Source organism: Oryzias latipes, chromosome 15 (genome assembly GCF_053564925.1).
Source record: "Oryzias latipes strain Hd-rR chromosome 15, Olatipes_Hd-rR_3.1".
NCBI lineage: Eukaryota > Metazoa > Chordata > Actinopteri > Beloniformes > Adrianichthyidae > Oryzias > Oryzias latipes.
In genome coordinates this window covers 1,805,021-1,824,702 of record NC_136251.1, presented here as the reverse complement: position 1 = coordinate 1,824,702, position 19,682 = coordinate 1,805,021, and the positions used below count along the sequence as shown (strand labels likewise).

The window sequence follows — 19,682 nt, the reverse complement described above, 5'->3', positions numbered from 1 at the left end:
ATGTACGCCAGGTCCGCTCCGTGGACAGTGCAAATAATTAAGAAAAACAGCATAGATGAAAATATACATAATATACACAAGTAAAGCTATGTAAAGATGAAATAAGAAAAAATGTGTATTGAAAAATTAAATATAGAACGCAAAATAAAGTGCATGTGTCATGATTTCCTTAGCGTGGCGGACCCAAGTGCTGGAACCCAGAGAACGAGACCGGTAAGTGGCAGATAAGAGAGTAATTTATTATGTTCTCCAAGGAGATCCGGAGGTCCGAAGATGATCCGGTGACGGCTGTGGCTGGTGGCGTGGCTGGAGGTACGAACGCGGTTGGCGTGGTGGAATTTCTCCAGCGGTGCTCCGTGAAGCGAGTCCTAAGTTCCGCTGAAGTCACTCGTGGCAATGGTTTCCTGAGGCAGGAGAGCAAGGTAAGTTAAGGCGAGACACAAGACAGAGAGCAGCACAAAATCTGACTTGAGACCAGGCTTAGTCACCATAAGGGGTAACGATCTGGCGATGAACTGGTGGAAGAGGTCTCCTTTTAACAGCAGGGGTTGATGAGGTTGAGTGACGACAGCTGGTGGTGGTTAGGAGAGGAGCAGCTGGAGGAGGGGAGGGGAACTGATCCGGGCACCATGACAGCATGAATGTAAACTGTAGACTTAGATAATTAAGATACACGTTTAGAGTTTAAGAGCCTGTTGGCCTGGGGGTAGAAACTCCTCCTGAGTCTCTCGGTCTTTGCCATCAAGCTACGGTAGCGCTTACCAGATGGCAGCAAAGTGAAAGTATGATTACTGGGGTGGGTTGAGTCTTTGATTATTTTTGCAGCTCTATTCCTGCAGCGTTTGAAGTAGATATCCTGCAGAGAGGGAAGAGCAGACCCTGAAATGCGCTCAGCTAAGCGCACAACTCTGTGCAGGGCTTTGCAGTCTTGACTTGAGCTGTTCCCATACCACACTGTGATACACTAAGTCAATACACTTTCTATGGCACCGGAGTAGAAGGTTTTCAGGATTGCTGGTGAGACCCTGAAGTTCCTCAGCTGTCGCAGATGGTACAGTCTTTGCCTTGCTTTATTAACCTGTGTTTGAATGTGAGTAGTCCAAGTCAGGTCCTCCGAGATGTTTACACCAAGGTACTTGAAGCTGCTCACCCTTGCCACAGGGGTCCCGCTGATCATAAGAGGAGAGTAGGGCTGCTGTTTTCTCTTCCTGAAGTCCACAATCAGTTCTTTAGTTTTGCTCACATTCAGAGAGAGACCGTTGTCCTGGCACCATGATGTCAATTTCTCTACTTCGTCCAAGTATGCGGTCTCGTTGTTGTTGTGAATGAGGCCCAGAACCAGTATCATCAGCAAATTTGATGATGGATGTGGAGCTGTGCGAAGACACGCAGTCATGTGTGTAGAGAGAGTAAAGCAGGGGACTCAGGACGCACCCCTGCGGGGCTCCTACGTTCAGGGTGATGGAGTTAGAGGTGTACTGGCCTAGTTTCACCACTTGAGGTATGCCGGTGAGGAAATGATGGATGCCTTACAAGCCCTCAGGAGTACACTTGATGTTGTTGCCCCCCTGAAACCTAAGCTTGTTAGACAAAACCGAGTAGCACCGTGGTTTAACGCTGAGCATTGCTTGCCAGCATTGTTCACGGGGTGTTTTTGTCACTTGGGGGCGGTAACCTTTCTGGTTAATCTAACTGGCCAAAATGTGCATGTCAAATCCGGCGATTCAGCGGGGCGGGACTTTCATTATGAAATAATTTTTTAAAGGCTTTAATAGGGGTAGGGTATTGGTGTGGGGATGGCTGGGTACTCTCCCTACTTCTTTTTACATTCCATCATCCACTTTAGAAGAACATAAAGACCCACTCAAGCACAGATGCTATCTTACCTTTGCACAAATAGTTTGAGTGATTAAATGAAATATTTCACATGGGTCGATCCTAATGCATAGGTATGCGTGTGTGAACATCAGTTGTATTGTGTACATGTAACGGGGGAAAAGGGAAGTACCCAGGCGCATAGAGGAGGGGAGGCAGGAGTTCCAGGGAAGACGGGAGCTTTAATGAACAAACCAAAAACTACAAAACAAAACCACTGCAACTGGCAGGCAAAACTCGAAAGACATGAAAACTCCAAATACTCGAAATACTCGAAGCAGGGAAAACATGATAACAGACTATGGACCAGCACAGGAGGAAGGGAAAGACAAGACTTAAATACATGCAAGGCAACGAGACACAGGTGGAGACACTCAGCACTGATTGGGAAAGGTAAAACTCGAAAACAACAACAAAACAGGAAATACCACAAATAAAACAGGAAGTTAAACTCAAAACGCCACAGAACAAAAAACAACTAGAACACAAAAGCAAAAAACCTAAAACCGTGACAGTACATGTTGACATGTTTTGTTTGTGGGCATTTTTGGAGCCCACAGGTATGTTTGTGGCATTTGGGTGTGAGCGTGAACAGGCATGTATTAGGTTAGACACCTATGTAACTAACGAACAAACAGATAGAACTATATGTATATGTAACCCTCTTGTACTGATACCTCTCCGGGAACCTCTGAGACTCTGCGCTGTGTTTGTGATGTTGTGATGAGAGGGGGTGTCGCACGGAGAGTCGAAGCATCAGAGACCACGATTGGTTCAGAGATTGCAGTCGAGTCGAGCGCCAGGTGTAACAAGGCAGGTGTTTATTCTATCCCCAGAAGCACTCAGGTTCACAAATTTCCATGTACTGCTCAGCCACCACCTTTCAAAGGAGTAACACGTTCTGAATTAATAAAACACAGACATCAACAAACTGAGCAGCATCATACAGTATAGCCTGATTTTAAACATATGTGTAAAAAAAACAATGTTAAATGTAACTTAAAATGTATCTTAGTTTACCCAATTCTTACTAAACATTTTACCAAACATAGCAATAAACACATTTTTCCATTTTCAAAGGTTTTGACCCAAAAATAAAAAGAATATTGCTGAGCACACCACGTTTTCCCCCTACCTTTCAAAGGAGTAACACGTTCTGAAATCAAAATGGCGCTCAGAACGGACTTTACCTGGGGCTACGGTATCCCTCAAAGAACAAAACATACAACTTTGGTCAACATCACGGGGCAACAGCGCCATCCGTCGGCCATAACTTTCAACAGCGCTACATATAAACATGTAAAAATTTAAAAAATAATAATAAATGAAGCAAAATTTTAAACCACTAATTAGAAATTAAGCAGTAAGACAAAGATTCAGTTTATACTACATAGGTGAGATGCTGCTCCATTGTTGGCATTTGTTAACCATGCTAACTGTACTTTGAGTTGCGTAGTAGCTCTGTCTCGGGCTAACTAAAGTGTACATGTATATTTACCTAATAAAGGGATTTTGGGGCGATAGTGGCTCAGGTGGTTGAGCGGGTCGTCCAATGATCGAAGGGTTGGCGGTTCGATCCCCGCTCCCACCAGCCAAAATGTCGTTGTGTCCTTGGGCAAGACACTTCACCCTCCTTGCCTCCAGTGTGGCTCCACTGGTGTGTGAATGCGCTTGAATGATCCCGGTGATGGTCAGAGGGGCTGTAGGCGCGAACTGGCAGCCACGCCTCTGTCAGTCTGCCCCAGGGCAGCTGTGGTTACAACCGTAGCTTACCATCACCAAGTATGAATGAGGAGTGAATGAATAATGGACACAATGTAAGCGCTTTGGGTGTCTTGAAAAGCGCAGATAAATCCAATCCATTATTATTATTATTATTATTTTCTCATGAGAAAACTTACAACACAAAAAACTCGCTCCACTTTCTTACCTTGATCTTGGCCGTTCGTTAATGTTTTAATCCACGTTACATCTGCCGTTTTTTTCTATTAAAGCCTCTAACAATGAAAGTCCCGCACCGCTGCCTCGCCGGATTTGACCTGCAAATTTCGGCCAATCAGATCAACCAGAAAGATTACTGCGTCTTAAGTGACAAACACACCCCCTGAACTTGCTTGCAAACTGAGCGAGCGCACAGGAGCGGGGTCATTGCACTTGGGCAGTTGTAAAGTTTGCTAACTCAGTTCCTTGATACACTCGCTCAGTTATCTTTGTGCCCGTTCAATTAATGGCAGTCATGAAACACCATAAGTTAGAGTCTCCAATGACTTATTAATAGAAAAAGGGACTACTCTCTATTCTGGTCCTGTTAGATTTCAGTGTCGCCTTTGACACTATTGACCACTCCAAAGGTATGACATAGGGATCAGATGATCTGCCCTCCAATGGTTTGAATCCTAATTATCCGATAGGTACCAGTATAGGGGTGGAGAACACGCCGCTCTCTGGCAATAAGTATGCAGCTCTTTGCGTCTCATCATTTTGTGGCGACCGGGGAGTCAGCCCCGCCTTCTGCCCCTAAGAGTCATGGGAAGTGGGGAGTTGTGGGTGAAAGGTTCTTCATCAAGAGTGAGGGGGCTGGGAGCAGAAGTGAGTTGCATGGCTTTTGGCTGTTTGTGGGCGTGTTCAAATAAACAGGCAACAATGCTGGAAAAGAGATTATGCAATCTGCCTTTGTTTGCTTCTCCTTCTCTGAGACTGCACAAAGTCATGGACTTTATGCAGTTTATGGATCATGGCTACATCGTAACAATATCATCTAAATACAGCGTCTCATTTCATAGTTATATCCCTTTAGAACCACAGTCAAATCTACCAGAGGGTATTAAAAGTAAACAATAATAAAGAGTAATTTGGCAGTGTGAGTGTCTTATTGCTGCTCCCGACACATAAGTGACCGCTATTCATTTGCACGGGTTACGCCCAATGCCGGAATAAATAACTAAACATTTGATGTGCATGCAGACTATTACCCTCATGGTCAAAATGGCTTAATTCAGAGTACAAAGATAAACACAGGATGTTTCTGGAAGAACGGGAAGATTCTAACTTGTTTACTGAATGGAATGGCAAGTCACTGTGTTTATTATTATGAGCTTTTGGAAGCAGTAAAATTGTTCTAGCAGAAAAGAACAAATCGTATCCCTGAGAAAATGAAAAACTCTTCCTGATCTGACACAAAGTTTCTCCTTTATTAACAAGTTGAAGCTTTTCAAAGTGCACATACACCTGACTGAGCATGCTTGTGTGAATAATGTGTCGACCGGGGGGTTAGCCCCGCCTTCAGCCCCTAAGACTCATGGGAAGTGGAGAATCTTGGGTGTAAAACTATGAGTGAGGGGGCTATGAGCAGAAGTGAGTTCCATGCTGTTTGGGTATTTCTGGGTGTGTTTAAAGGAATGGGGCTTAACAAATGTGAGGGAGGGGCACGGACAGCTTGCCAACACAGCCAGGTAGTAAGCAGCCCATTACTTGTTTCCCTGCTACAGTGGTGAAAAAATTGAGTTGATACAATATTCACACATTTAATCAATTATCAGTTTGTCATGCAAAAAGTCAACCATTAACTTAAAATTAAAAAAAATGTATATATAAAAATTTCTTTTTACTGAAGGTTAAATTTAATTTATGCTATATACACCTGAAATGTAATGTATCTAATGTGTTTATTGTAAATATAAATTACTTAGACACCAGAAGGATACTCTTTCCAGATGTTTGTGTATTTGTTGGTGTAAGTGTCATTAAAAGAGGAATGTTGAGATACAAAGAATTACCAGTTAAATACTGTTGGATGAAAGTTGAAATATTCAGTTTTTATCACTGTAAATCTGACTTCAGAGGAATCAGTGCCTCACCAGCCATCAATCTCACTGCACGTCACTGAGTAGTTGTGTCTGTCAGAGAGAGGCAGAGAAAAGAGAGAGAGACAGTGTGTGTGTGTGTGGAGGGGGTATCTGACCTCCAGGGTAGTTGCTGTGTTAACTCTGGCTAAGCTGCATTTGATGTGTGCATTGAGGGTGGACACTTTCCTTGAAATACACACAAGTACATTACTTGCAGTTGTGTTGTAGGGAGAGGAGTGTGTTATGGAAAATAATACGGCTTTAATTGCGTGTTTGTGTGTGTATGTCTTGGCAGGTCAGTGTGTGGTGTGGCTCTTTGACTCTCACAGTGAAAAAATTTGGCTTTTGGTGTCAAACTTGTTCGCCACCCCTGTACAGGCATGTTAATGTAAATGGACAGTCCTCTCATTACACTTGAGTTAGCTACGTATGGAAGCAATTGTGTCGCATAAGTAAAAATAAAAGTCAAAACCAGACTGGAACTCGAACTAGCAGAAGAGATCACATCACTCCTGTGTTAGTTTTACTTCACTGGATCCCAGTTGATTCCAGAATCAAGTTCAAAATCCTCCTGCTTACCTATAAGGCCTTACATGGAATGGCCCCGTCCTATATTAAGGACCTCATAGTCCCTTACCATCCAATCAGAACACTTCACTCGCAAAATGCAGGACTGCTTGTGGTTCCTAGAGTTAATAAAAGTACAGTTGGAGGTAGAGCGTTTAGCCACCAAGCCCCTGTTTTATGGAATAAACTCCCAGCTCATGGAAGAGAGGCCGACTCAGTTTCTACATTCAAAGCTAGACTGAAAACATTCCTCTTTGGACAGGCTTATTGTCAGACTAGTTAGTATTCAGAGATTATTTAACTTAATGTTAATGTGTTTAAATTAAACTTAATAGTAACTATTTGTTTTAAAAGGCTGCTAGAAGTTGAAGCTGGGGTAACTATGGTGCACTGGGGTTCTGTCCTCTTTTCTCTTCTACTTCTACCCTTCCTCTCTTCTCTATTCTTGATCATTATTCATCATTTAGTTCTCCATGCCTCTGTCTGGTGCAGTGCGATTCATGTATTGTCCCTCTTTTCCTCTCCCCTCCTGGGGAGTGGGAGTGCTTCCAGACTCCAGTTGGCTCATCCGTGCTCCTGTTCCTGACCGTTTACCTCGCCTTTGCTCCTGCTCCTACACCTGGCTGTGGATCCTGCCTCTGGCTCATCTCTGGCTCGTCTCTGCTCCAGTTCCTGACCGAGTACCTCGTCTCTGCTCCTGCTCCTACACCTGGCTGTGGTTCCTGTCTCCGGCTCGACTCGCGCCTTTGACTGTCCCCACAACCACGGCTGGATGAAGCTCGTCTGCTGGACTTTATATATGTAGTTGTAGATTTAGATAAGTTAATTCTTTTCTAAGAGTTCTGGTAATCGCCTGTCCGTCCTGGGGAAGGATCCCTCCTTCATGTGGGCACCCCTGAGGTTTCTTCGTTTTTTCCGCAATCTGGTTTTTTTGGGAGTTTTTCCGTACCGCGAAAGGGGGTCTAAGGGCAGGGATGCCAGTATAGCTTAGTCAGTTTGTTAGTTCATTTTAGTATTTTCCTATTGAACTCTTTGTATTCATGATCCTTTTGAGTTCATGTTTTACTTCGAAGCCCATCGAGACGACTGTTGTTGTGATTTTGGGCTATACAAATAAAATTGAATTGAATTGAATTGAATTGAATTGAATTGAATTGAAATGCTTTTTCATTTTCAAAATGTAACTGCATTTTTTGACTCAAAATTAAAATGAAAAAGCAATACTTCAAAATGCTTTTTCATTTCTACTTAAAAACCGCTTATTCTGTGTCATATTAAAATGAAAATGCAAAGAGGGGATTGCATTTGCGTTTTCACATCCACCCTGCGAAAAGTGTCGCATTATTCAATTCCACTTAGCATTTCCAGAGGGGAGGCGGGGCGATGACATCAGTGCTATCTCTGTGTGTCCAGCTGCTAACAAACACATGCTAGGAGCAGTGTAGCTTTGTGTTAGCGGGAGAGGAGAGGGCTTTGTGTTGGTTGTGCTCTCCTGATGATTGTACACAGCTTGTTAGGACTATGTCGAAACTTTCCCCCGGACGACTAGCTTTATCTTCGGACCGGCAGCCAGATCGCAGAAAGCGGAAGTGCTGCTACGCAGATCTGAGAAACTCTTAACCAGCACATGAATTTGTGTTTCCATTAGTTTCCAGACAAAATAAAGGCTGATGTAATTGCCACATATTTACATCCAAGATAGTAATACAGTAATAAAGGACAGATCCGTGGCTGTGTTGCTCCAAAAGATGCGTGTTGGTGCAACCAGCAAACGTTTAGCATGGCCAAATCTGCTGGAGCTGTTGATGGGGCTCAAAGGAGGCTGTGGTCCCAAACTGCGGACCGCATAAGGCGGAAATGCTGCTGGGGAGCACAAACTTCACAAAGCCATCTCCCCTGCCGCTAACACAAAGCTGGTCCAAGCATGTCTGTGCCTCTTAGCAGCCGGACACACGGAGAAAGCACTGACGTCATCGCCCCGCCTCCCCTCTGGAAATGCTAAGTGGAATTGAATTATGCGACACTTTTCGCAGGGTGGATGTGAAAATGTAAATGCAATCCCCTCTTTGCATTTTCGTTTTAATTATGCCACAGAATAAGGGGTTTTTAAGTAGAAAATGAAAAAGAATTTTGAAGTAATGATTTTTCATTTTAATTTGAGTCATTTGATGCAGTTACATTTTGAAAATGAAGAAGCATTTCTGTTAATCCATTTTAATTGTCAAATTAGACCTGTCTAAATGAATTTTGCTACACATTTACCAGAGATCTTTTTGAAAATGAAATGTCAAATATCATTTTCTTTATCATTTTAATTAAGTGACAGAATAAGCAGCGCTGAAGAATAAAATGAAAAAGCATTTTGGTGGATTGCTTTTTCATTTTAATTTTGAGTCAAAAATGCAGCTTCATTTTGAAATTGAAAAAGCATTTCTGGTTTTGACTTTTATTTTTAATTATGCTACAGAAAAGCTTCCATAGATACTGAGTCCCACAGGGCTCAGTTTTACGATCCATCCTGTTTATGATTCACATGCTACCCTTAGTGTCATGATCACGCGAGACTTGGCAGACCCAAATGCTGGAACCCGGAAGGAGACTCAAGGAAACCATAAGGTAATTATAATGGATTTACTGCACTGTGCGTGCATGTAGCTGTCGGGTAGATTATTATCACAGTGCTCGCAAATGTCTGAGTTACTGAGACCCATCTTGAACATCCTCTGTCCAGTGTAGTAAATTCTGTGAAGAGTTTTGAGATGGATTAGCTGCAGATTTGGACTTTTTGTCAGTTTAAAGGTGTTTAGACAGAGTTCTGACCAGAAGCTTTCATCTGTGCTGATGCTCAAATCTGCATCCCATTTTTTTGTTGGAAGGGCAATATTGTTATCTAAATTACATAAAAGTTTGTATATTTTGGAGAGAGTTCTATTCATTGAAAAATTAATCAGAGTGGTAACTACATCTGGTAGCTTTAAATCATCGTCTTTAAATTTATACTTTTTAGTAATACTTGATTTAAGTTGCTGATATTCCAAGAAGTTATTTATTCCATATTTGTCTTGAAGTTCCTGGGGAGTTATGAATCTTCTATCAATAATTACGTGCTCTAGTTGTTTTATGCCCCCTGCTTGCCAAGCTGGGAAGTGAATCATTTTTTTGTTAATAAGGATGTCCGGGTTGTTCCAGATGGGTGTCATTTTGCACGGTTGAATTGAAAATTTTGATATTTTGAGAAATTCCCACCAGGCTGTTAAAGTGGCATTTATATTAATGCTTTTGAAACAATCCTGTTTTTTAACTGTTTGGCTAATAAATGGTAGCTGTGACAGGTTGATCTTTCCACATAACGCCTGTTCCAAGTCTAACCATGAGTTGGTTTCTGGATTATTTTTTAACCATTTTAAGATATATTGTAATCTATTTGCAAGAAAGTATTTGTGGAAGTTAGGTAATTCTAATCCTCCACAGCTTTTTGCAGATTTTAAAGTTTTAAGACTAATTCTTGCAGGTTTGTTGTTCCATAGATAGCTTGATATGGATGAGTCTAATATTTTGAACCATTTTAATGGCGGTTGTGTGGGAATCATTGAGAAGAGATAATTAACTTTGGGTAAGATTTTCATTTTAACCGTGGCTACCTTGCCCATAAGGGACAGAGGCAGGTTGGTCCAGCGTGTTAGATCGTCCTGTATGCTTTTTAGTAATGGGGTGTGGTTTAGCTTCACCAGTTCTGATAGTTTGGGGGAAAAGTGGATACCCAGATATTTGATATTTCCTGTTTTAACTGGAATTGTGAGTCTTTGTTCCATATTCCTGTTGAGTGGTAATAAAACAGACTTATTCCAATTAATGGAATAGTCTGATATGGAGGAGAATTCATTTATGATCATTGCTGTTTCATTTACAGAATGTAAATTCCTTAAAAACAGTAATATGTCATCCACATAAAGACTAATTTTATGATGGCTGTGTTTGGTTTTTATTCCTATAATGCTCTCATTCTGTCTTATTGCTGCAGCTAAAGGCTCAATGAATATAGCAAAAAGAGAAGGAGAGAGTGGGCAGCCCTGTCTGGTTCCTCTTCCAAGAAAAAACCTGTTTGAAGTCTGTTTATTAGTTCTAACTGATGCATTGGGGTTGTGATATAATATTTTGATCCAATTGATGAATGCTTCTCCAAAACCAAACTTATGGAGGGCAGCAATAAGGAACTTCCAATTTACTCTGTCAAAGGCTTTTTCAGCATCCAGCGATAGTACCGTCATTTCCTGGTTTTCAATGGTGGCAAAGTCTATTATATTAACTAGTCTACGGACATTATCATCCGAGTGTCTGCCTTTGATGAATCCAGTCTGGTCGAAGTGAATTATGTGAGGAGTGATTATTTCTATTCTCTGTGCTAGTGCTTTGCAGATAATTTTTACATCTGCATTGATTAAAGAAATATGTATATATATTTTATATTTTTTTAACTTATACACAAAACGTATTCTGTGAGTAACAAATCACGCACAAATCCAAATTTATGCACAAATCCTAATTTACGCACGCACAAAGCAAGAATATGCATACACAAATCCTAATTTACGCACAAATCAAGAATTAAGCACGCACAAATCCGACTGAGTCTAACTTCTCTCCATTAGGACACTGTCCTTGTCTAAGGTGTTTGTCGGTATAGCGACAGCCTTACCTTCCAGCCAGCAGGGGCGCTGCGCTCGTCTCACAGTCTCAGAAACCAAAGAAGAAGAAGTCAGCTGATTAAAGATTGGTTTTATGGAAACATCGCACGCTTGCGCTTGAAGGAAAGGTGCACAAACATGAAAGGTTTGTTCTGCCGGGCCGAGGAAGGCGAGGCCGAGCCCAAATTCATCATTCAGGAAACGGTGAGAATTCGTTTCGCTTACTTGAGTTGAGACGACTCAAAGGAGTGCGCGCGAAGCAGGACAGGTGCGGGCTTGTGACGGGTTTTTAGTCAGATGATGTGCTTAAAAAATCAAGATAAATAATGTTAGAAAATTATTTATCCAGTGAAATGACCGCTCCGTTATTCCAGGTTTGAATCCCAGCACACGCACGCGCATCAAGCAATCTGAATGTGCACACACGTGTCCTTAAAAACTCCTGCTTCGGTGTCGAGGCGGTCTTTGCCGTCCTAAGTTCCTACCGCCCTGGTCTTTGAACAGGGGCGGTTCTCGCTAGCTTGGCGGCCTGGGCGAAACTAGAGCTGTCCACCTTAACACCTTCTCGACACGGCATCGATTTGGTTAAAAACCGGAAGTGTCGCTTGCACGTGTGGAACACATTGGCTGTTGGTCAGTGGTGGATCTGTTTGACCAGTTGATGAATGAGGAAAACCAGAGAGAGCAAAGAATAGAAGAGGGGACTGTGGTGGAGCAGGAAGTAAGAAAGATTAGTAAGGATGAAGTTTTTTTTTATTTTTTTAGATTTTTTTTGAAAATTTATTTTAGTAAGAATTAAAGAGAATGAAGAGTGGAAAGGCACATGGTCCTGATGTACCTGTTGAGCAGGGGTCTCAAACTTGCGGCCCCCACCGTAATATGGATGTTTAATGTTAATGCGTCCCGCCAGTTTGTATGACTGATGCTTTTTATTTGTTGTGCGCGGAGCTGATGAACCAACCAATCACAGGGGGGTATATGACTCTTGGGGGCGTGACATTGACCGGGCTTGAAAGCAGAGGAACATTTAAGGCAGGACACCTGACAGCCCCCTCCCCGCACCACAAGAAGGAGTTTCTTACTTCCCTTTTAAGAACGTGTTTATTCGCTCGTTATTTTCTAAATACATGCAGTCCGTGCTGAGCTTTTCTCTGGGTCGCATGGACCCGGAGGAGGGTTGAGGTTATGGTTACGGTCAGTCGCGGCGTACCAACCCCCCCACCGGTTCCAAACGGTTCTCATGCACGGCTGTCACGGCAGCACACCGCTCCCGCGGGAGGTGGGCTGGCCGAGGAGAATATATGTCCCACACCTACATGCGTGACAGCTAACCAGGCTTTAAGATTAAACATGTGCGAGTAACAACAAGATTTAGTCTTAGACACACTGAAAATATGTGTGGAAAATGCAGCGATAAACGTGTTTGAGAGGAACCAGCATCTCGCCTGGATCGTTAGCGAGACCAGGCCGAGGGGGGGGGGGGGGGGGATATAAAGACGAAGCTGCAGCAATGCTGAAGGAGAACAGGAAGTTGGAGTTGTCCTTAACATTCAATTTAGTTTTAATATGCCTCTCCCCCTTAGTACGATCTGTTATTATATCTTTTATCTTGATTTAAATGTTTTGTAATGGATGTAGCCTTTTTTTAATCAATTGGTATTTTAAATTATTTTAATGGATCACTTAACTACACAAACCATCAGGACACATGTCCCACAATGCATTGTTTTGTAGTCATCAGGGCAGCTTTCAGTCAGTTCAGTACTAAATTTCCAGCTGCATTCGCTTAGTTTTGTCCCTTGCTCCGCCCCTTTCCTCGTGATATTTTTGTGATGATTGACAGGTGATGTTTGTGCAAAAACAAAAACCTACGTCTCACACCAGGTGATCTGTTGCCGCATTTCGTCCACCTGGGTGATCTCAAACACGCTTATTGTGCATCTTGGCTGCACATAGTTGGTGTCACCAACATACATTTCCATCCGTTTTTAAGCCTTTGTCTGATCTCGGGTATCAGTAACGATTGTTCTGATCTCCAGTGAACAGCGCCCGTTATTTTATGAACCAGTTTGAATTTAGAATGAAAATATAGGAATGGCTGACCGGCTGCTCTACCATAACTTGTGACCAGGGTTCAAATGTGCAAAAAGTCATAAGAAAGAAAATCCAAAAATGGTTTCTGAATTTTGTTTCTCCTTTACTGATTTGTGGTTTAAGAGTAAACTTAAAATATAAATTCAACACAGACTCTAAATAGGGAGCACACACTCTCTGACTTCTCCACCCTAAATTTCAATAAGTCCAAGTCCAGTCCAGATTTCCTGACAATCATCTTCATCCACACTGAGGGTCTCAGCTGTTTGGGAGGAAGTGCTGCCAAGTGTCCATCAGTAAGACGTTGATAAGAGAAGCCGTGTTCAGAAGAACCATTGATGGAGGTTACAGAACTGTAGAATTTAAGTCTTCTTTTGTGTTAATAGTTATGATTCAACAGTGTAAACTGAACTGTGTTAATAAGGGCGTTTAAATTAGAAAATAGCAGAAATAGAAGACTAAATAAACAAAAATGTATTACTGATTTATTTACTTATTGATTTTTTTTTCTTTATAAACATATGTTTATTAAAGATTTTGTCAAAAAACAACATACATTTGAACAACCAATGAGATGAAAATACAAACAGGAAGAAAACAATCAAAAAAGACAAAAAAAAAAAAACAAAAAAAAAAAAAACAGACACACAAAAACCAGGGCAAGAAATGAGAGTCTATAAAGGAAACTTAACATTACACTGCAATTTGAAATATCCTTTCCAAGCAATAAAGAAAAATTAAAAAAATAAAAAGTGGCACAATTAACTCTGTTGTGGGCGGGTTGTATCTTTTTTATACTTGGTTAAATGATCCAAAAAAGGCTGCCACACATCAAAAAATACATTTAGCTTATTTTCCAGAACATCTTGGATCCTTTCCATGTGCAGAACACTGGTGAGTTCAGAAAGCCACATCTTAAATAGAGGCACAGTGTCAGATTTCCATAATGTCAATATCATTTTTTTTGCAATCACCATTCCATAAACAACTGCTTTTTGTTCAGAGGAGTTAAAGCACAGAAGAGATGAACTATTTCCCAACAGAGCTAATTTGGGGTCAGGTACCAAGGTGCGTTTGTATAAATCTGAGAACCAGTGAAAAATCTCCTGCCCAAAGTGGTGCAGTTTAGGACAGGTCCAGAACATGTGGGTCAAAGAGCCCTCCGCAGATTTGCAGCGGTCGCATATGGGGGAAATGGTAAGAAAGCATTTGTGTAATTTAACCTTTGAGTAATGGAGCCTGGGCAACACTTTAAATTGAATTAATTGAAGTCTTGTATTTATGGAACAGGAGTGGATATTTTGCAGGCTCTTCTCCCAATGCCTATCCCCAATCTGTAGTCCCAGTTCTTCCTCCCAAGCATTTTTCAAGAAAAATCCATTACACCCCAGTTTTTCAGAAAAATTGTTTACATTCCTAGAAATTAGGTTTTTAGAGTCAGGTGGGCTCAAAAGAAGTTTATAAATGTCCTCATCTTCTGGGAGTGATTCAAAATTACGAATATTTTGTTGAACATAATTTCTAATCTGTAAATATCGAAAAAAATGTGTTGTAGGGAGAGAAAATTTATCTTTTAGTTGAGTAAATGATGCAAATTTTCTATTTATATACAGATGCTCCAGAGTAACTACTCCCTTCTGCCGCCATATTTCAAACGAGGAATCTAGAAAAGAGGGAGGGAAAGCATGATTCCGGCAAAGAGGAGAATGAATAGAAGTAGTTGGTAAAGCACAGCTCTTATTAATTTGATTAAAGATTTTAATACTATTTGAAACTATAAAATTCCCACTAGCTTTGGGAGTAGGAGCAGAAAAGAGAAGTGCAGGAAGCGAACTATGGTTAAGACTGCTGCTTTCTATGGCTACCCAGGGTGGAGTTTAAACAGTTAAATTGTTCTTATACCCGTCCTGCCAGTAAGTAAGAGCCCTGACATTCGCAGCCCAATAGTAGTGCTGAAAATTAGGGAGGCCGAGGCCCCCTTTCAACTTGGGCTTGCATAAATGGGTTTTGGAAATTCTGTGGGCTTTAAAACCCCAGATAAAAGGCAAAATTATACTGTCTGATGATTTAAAAAAATTCTTATTTATAAAAACAGGTACATTTTGAGAGAGGTATAAAAATTGTGGAAGAGAAACCATTTTAACAGCATTTATGCGACCCATCATGGAGATAGGCAGACCCCTCCATTTTTCAATGTCCATTTTTATTTTCTCTGCTAACTGTAAAAAATTCAATTTGAGTATAAGATTGGGTTTTCTTGGCAAAAAAACACCAAGATATTTTAATGTGTCTGTAATTTTAAAAGGTAAATTGTACAAAAAGTCAGGGTTGAGGTCAGCACCCAAAGTTATAAATTCACTTTACTGAAAATCAATTGTTTAGCCAGAGATTTCCCCAAAGGACTTAACTAAATCTAGAAGTGCAGGGACTGATTGCTCAGGGTTGGACAGAAAAAGGACTACACCGTCTGCATATAAGGAGATGTGATGATTCGTGTTTCCCAGTCTGACGGGTTCAATGAGGGGATTGTCTCTAATTGCTATAGCAAGGGGTTCAATAGCCAATGCAAAAAGTAATGGGCTTAAGGGACAGCCTTGACGTGTTCCTCTATGTAAATGGAAGGGTGCTGACTTTTCTTGGTTCGTGATTACTGAAGAGGAGGGGTCTGCATATAATAAAGTCACCCAGGATATAAACTGATCGCCCAGCCCAAACCTCTCCAGAACAGCAGCCATGTAAGCCCACTCCACCTGATCAAAAGCTTTTTCCGCATCTAAACAAAGGGCAGCCACCTTAGCACTCCCCCAATGCTTATGGTACATAATGTTCATCAGTCTTCTGACATTAAAAAAGGAAAATCTTTTGGGAATAAACCCAGTTTGGTCTGGGTGAACAATTGAATCAACATGCTTTTTTAATCTGTTGGCCAGTATTTTTGCGAAGATATTCATATCCACATTAAGCAGAGCTATAGGACGGTAGGAGGAAGTTTCTGTCTCGTCCTTGCCGTCTTTTAATACCAGGGAAATATTGGCTTCATATAATATTTGTGGCAATTTCACGTAATCAGTGGAATGTTTAATCATTCTTAGTAGCAGAGGAGCTATCTTAGCTGAATATTTCCTATAAAATTCAATGCCAAAACCATCAGGGCCTGCTGCTTTACCGTTAGAGAGTGATTTAATAGCATCCAGACTTTCCTGAATGGTAATTTCGGAATTTAAGAAATTTGGAGCTGAATCATACAACCTGGGAAGATTCAACTTATTTAGCCACGAAGAGATGTCACCCTTGGATTTTGATAAATAAAGCTCTTCATAGTATTCTTTAAATCTATCATTAATAGCTTTAGGATTAATTAGAATCTCGCCAGATTTTGAACGTATTTTATGTATAGCCCTACTGGCCTGTAAACCACGTAGCTGCCTAGAAAGAAGTTTATGTGGTTTATCGCCAAATTCAAAATGTTTTTGTTTAACCCTAATAAGTTTCCCACTTACTTTATTTGATAGGATAGAACTCTGCTCATATTTTAATTCAAGGATTTCTTGAAATGGGGGGGACAGGAGCTGGCCTTGTGAGCTTCTTCTAAACGCGCTAAATCACTTTCAATTTCTGTAAGGCGCTTCTCAAAGACGATTCAAAAGATATAATGTGCCCACGTAACACAGCTTTAAAAGTTTCCCATAGTACTGAATCTGTCACATCATTTTTGTCGTTAGTTTCTAGAAAATCTGAGATCTTAGAAGTCATAAAATGGGAAAAAGAGGAGTCAGATAAAAGGAGTGGAGAAAAACGCCAGAAGTATGTTTGTCTAGTGTGGGACAGATCCAAAATGAGAGAGGTTGGAGCGTGGTCTGGGATTTCCATGTTATGATAATTTGAGGAGACCACATTGGAAATTAGTTTAGAGTCCAGCAGAAAATAGTCTATTCTGGAATAGGATTTGTGCACCTGTGAAAAGTAGGAATAGTCCCTTCCTGACGGGTTGCATAATCTCCAGATGTCAACAAGATCCGTTGAGCACATCATAGTGTTTATAACATTAGAAGAAGTAGAAACTTGGGATGTATGAGTTGATCTGTCCAAATGTGCATCAAGTACACAGTTAAAGTCACCACCTGCTATCACATGAGTTTCAGAGAAATTGGGTATTAAATTAAATATTTGTCGAAAAAAGGAAGGGCTGTCAAAATTGGGACCATAAATATTCAGAAGTGAGACATGATATGAGTCTTTCTAATCAGTATAGCCACTCCTCTGGCATTACTAGAAAATGTAGATTGGTAAATCTGGTTAGCCCAGCTGCATCTGAGCATTTTTTCTTTTTCTGGTTTGATGTGTGTTTCCTGCAGAAAAACAACATCAGCAGCTAGAGATTTTAAGTGGGAAAACACTTTGGCTCGTTTGAGCACATGTCCCAATCCACGCACGTTCCAGCTTATGAATTTAATGCCACTATTATGCGAGGATGAATTAGGGTACATTCCAAGAAAGAAAAATAGCAGTGCGTAGATAGATTGCCCTTGTGTAACATTTAGTAACCGAACAGGTAACACAAAACAGAAAAAATAACAATATTACCCCCCAACCACCATCCCACTTTCCCAAACAAAGTGAGAATATACACCCCACATACTCACGTTGTGCTTGCAGGAACATGCAGAGCGACTAATATAACTTTTGAGAGCCCCCCACCCCCTCTAGAATGAGTCTCCAAGTTACATTACACAGAGAGAAAAAAAGAATTTGAACGAAAGATGGAGTTATGCAGAGTCAGCCTTCTTGCAATGAGTCAGCAAACACCTCTGCTTCATGCAGTGAAGAGAACACCTTGATGGCAGACCCATGCCAGACCCGTAATCTCGCAGGGTAGACAAATCCGCTCCGCGCTCCGTTGTCATGGAGACGTTTACGCACGTCAGCGAAAGCCCAGCGCTGTTTCACCACCTCAGCCGGGTAATCCGGAAAAATGTGGATGGATTTATCCTTATAGTGAAGAGGGAATTGCTTTCCGTGTGGGCGCCCGAGTCCCTGCGGCGGATGGCCGCAGGGACTCGGGCGCCCACACGGAAAGCATGATCCACTGCTACCGGCCCGCTAAGGTTATCCGCGCCCAGGAGTTCAGGTAGAAATTTGGAAACGAATTCCGCTGCGCGCCCGTTTTCGATCTTCTCCACCAGACCAACGATTCTGATATTATGTCGTCTGGAGCGAGCTTCCAGCTCTTGTATTTTCTGATGGAGAGTCTCATTCTCTGTGCGAAGCATGGTGAGCGTTTTCTCAGCCAGTGAAAGGCGATGGTCATGATCAGAGCTAGCCTCTTCAACCTCTTGTATCCGAGCCCCGAGATTCGCAAGAGATGCTTGGGTTGCAGCAAATGACGCCTCGAATTGCTCCGAATTGCGGAGAGGACGTCTGCAGGCTCTGGGTCCGGGCAGTCCGGTCCGCTAGCTGAGTCAGAGGCTAGCTCGGCGTGGTCGGCTAGCTCAGGCGGATTAGCCTCCACTCCTGGAGGTTTTAATGGCTTTTTCCATTTTTCGTATTTAGGTTTTGTCATTTTAACAAAGAAAGTAAAAAGCTCGCTGCTGCAGCTGTAAAAATGTAGTCAAAAAAATCTGTAAATTGCAAGAATGTTCTGTTGCTGCTCTGTTTACGTATTTTATTTTATTGAATGAGAGTTTTATAAGTAAATTTTCTACAGAAAACAGTTACTAATAGAGTATAGTTTAGTATATGTTCCATACAAATTTATTGGCTCTCAGACACTCACAAGGGGTGTGTGTGTGTGTGTGTGTGTGTGTGTGTGTGTGTGTGTGTGTGTGTGTGTGTGTGTGTGTGTGTGTGTGTGTGTGTGTGTGTGTGTGTGTGTGTGTGTGTGTGTGTGTGTGTGTGTGTGTGTGTGTGTGTGTGTGTGTGTGTGTGTGTGTGTGTGTGTGTGTGTGTGTGTGTGTGTGTGTGTGTGTGTGTGTGTGTGTGTGTGTGTGTGTGTGTGTGTGTGTGTGTGTGTGTGTGTGTGTGTGTGTGTGTGTGTGTGTGTGTGTGCGCACAAATCAAAATTGAGTTTGAGACCCCTGCTAAGGAGGTAGGGAAGTGTCTAGGGCTACGTTCACACTGCAGGGCTTAATGCACAATTCGGATTTTTTCAAAAAATCCGAATTGTTTGCTAGACCGTTCACATTTCCAAGTAAATCCGAACTTTTGTGATCTCCAGTGTGACCGTGACACGAGCCAAACGAGGCCCGCATGCGCAGAAGCCAGAAGAATACTCAACGGTGAACGACGTCACTCGTTGTTTGCGGAGCCAACATTAACAATGGATGTCAACAACAGTGTTGTCAAAAGCGGAGCTCTTTTTGTAATATTAAATTTATTTTCACGAAGGAGCAGCACAATTACAATCTTATTTTAAGAAGGCATTGGAGTCGGGATCGTCTGTACCCACTGTAGTGGAAGAGGAATGTGTATGTGCTGGGGCCGCGCGCCCGCGTGTGTGTGTGCAAGCGCGTGCCGCGATAGAGAATAGGGGGGGGCAGTGTGGGCGCGCATTCATGTTGTGTGTTACGGAGGACGGTAATAAAAGAAGGTTTCCCCCAAAATAAATGCTATGGACTCT

General features: G+C 41.8%; 1 protein-coding gene and 1 long non-coding RNA gene across 6 annotated transcripts in view; one reads left to right on the top strand and one right to left on the bottom strand.

Annotated features, from left to right (window-relative positions):
- Positions 1-218: 218 nt before the first annotated feature.
- LOC144984090 (uncharacterized) lies at positions 219-11,118 on the bottom strand. Its single transcript, XR_013647745.1, has 3 exons — positions 10,984-11,118; positions 489-3,914; positions 219-404 (listed from the first exon to the last, which is right to left on the bottom strand). It is a non-coding gene; the product is annotated as an uncharacterized LOC144984090 (long non-coding RNA).
- The window catches only part of cryzl1 (crystallin, zeta (quinone reductase)-like 1), a 27,148-nt gene continuing 18,477 nt past the window's right edge, over positions 11,012-19,682 (top strand). For 3 of the 5 annotated variants that reach the window (XM_078931638.1, XM_023963054.2, XM_023963053.2), the window contains exon 1: positions 11,015-11,176. In XM_078931638.1, the coding sequence (XP_078787764.1) occupies positions 11,111-11,176 (66 nt within the window). In that variant the 5' untranslated portion in view covers positions 11,015-11,110. Of the gene's footprint in view, positions 11,177-19,682 lie in introns of all 5 variants that reach the window. The other 2 variants (XM_078931637.1, XM_078931636.1) reach the window with 2 other exon arrangements.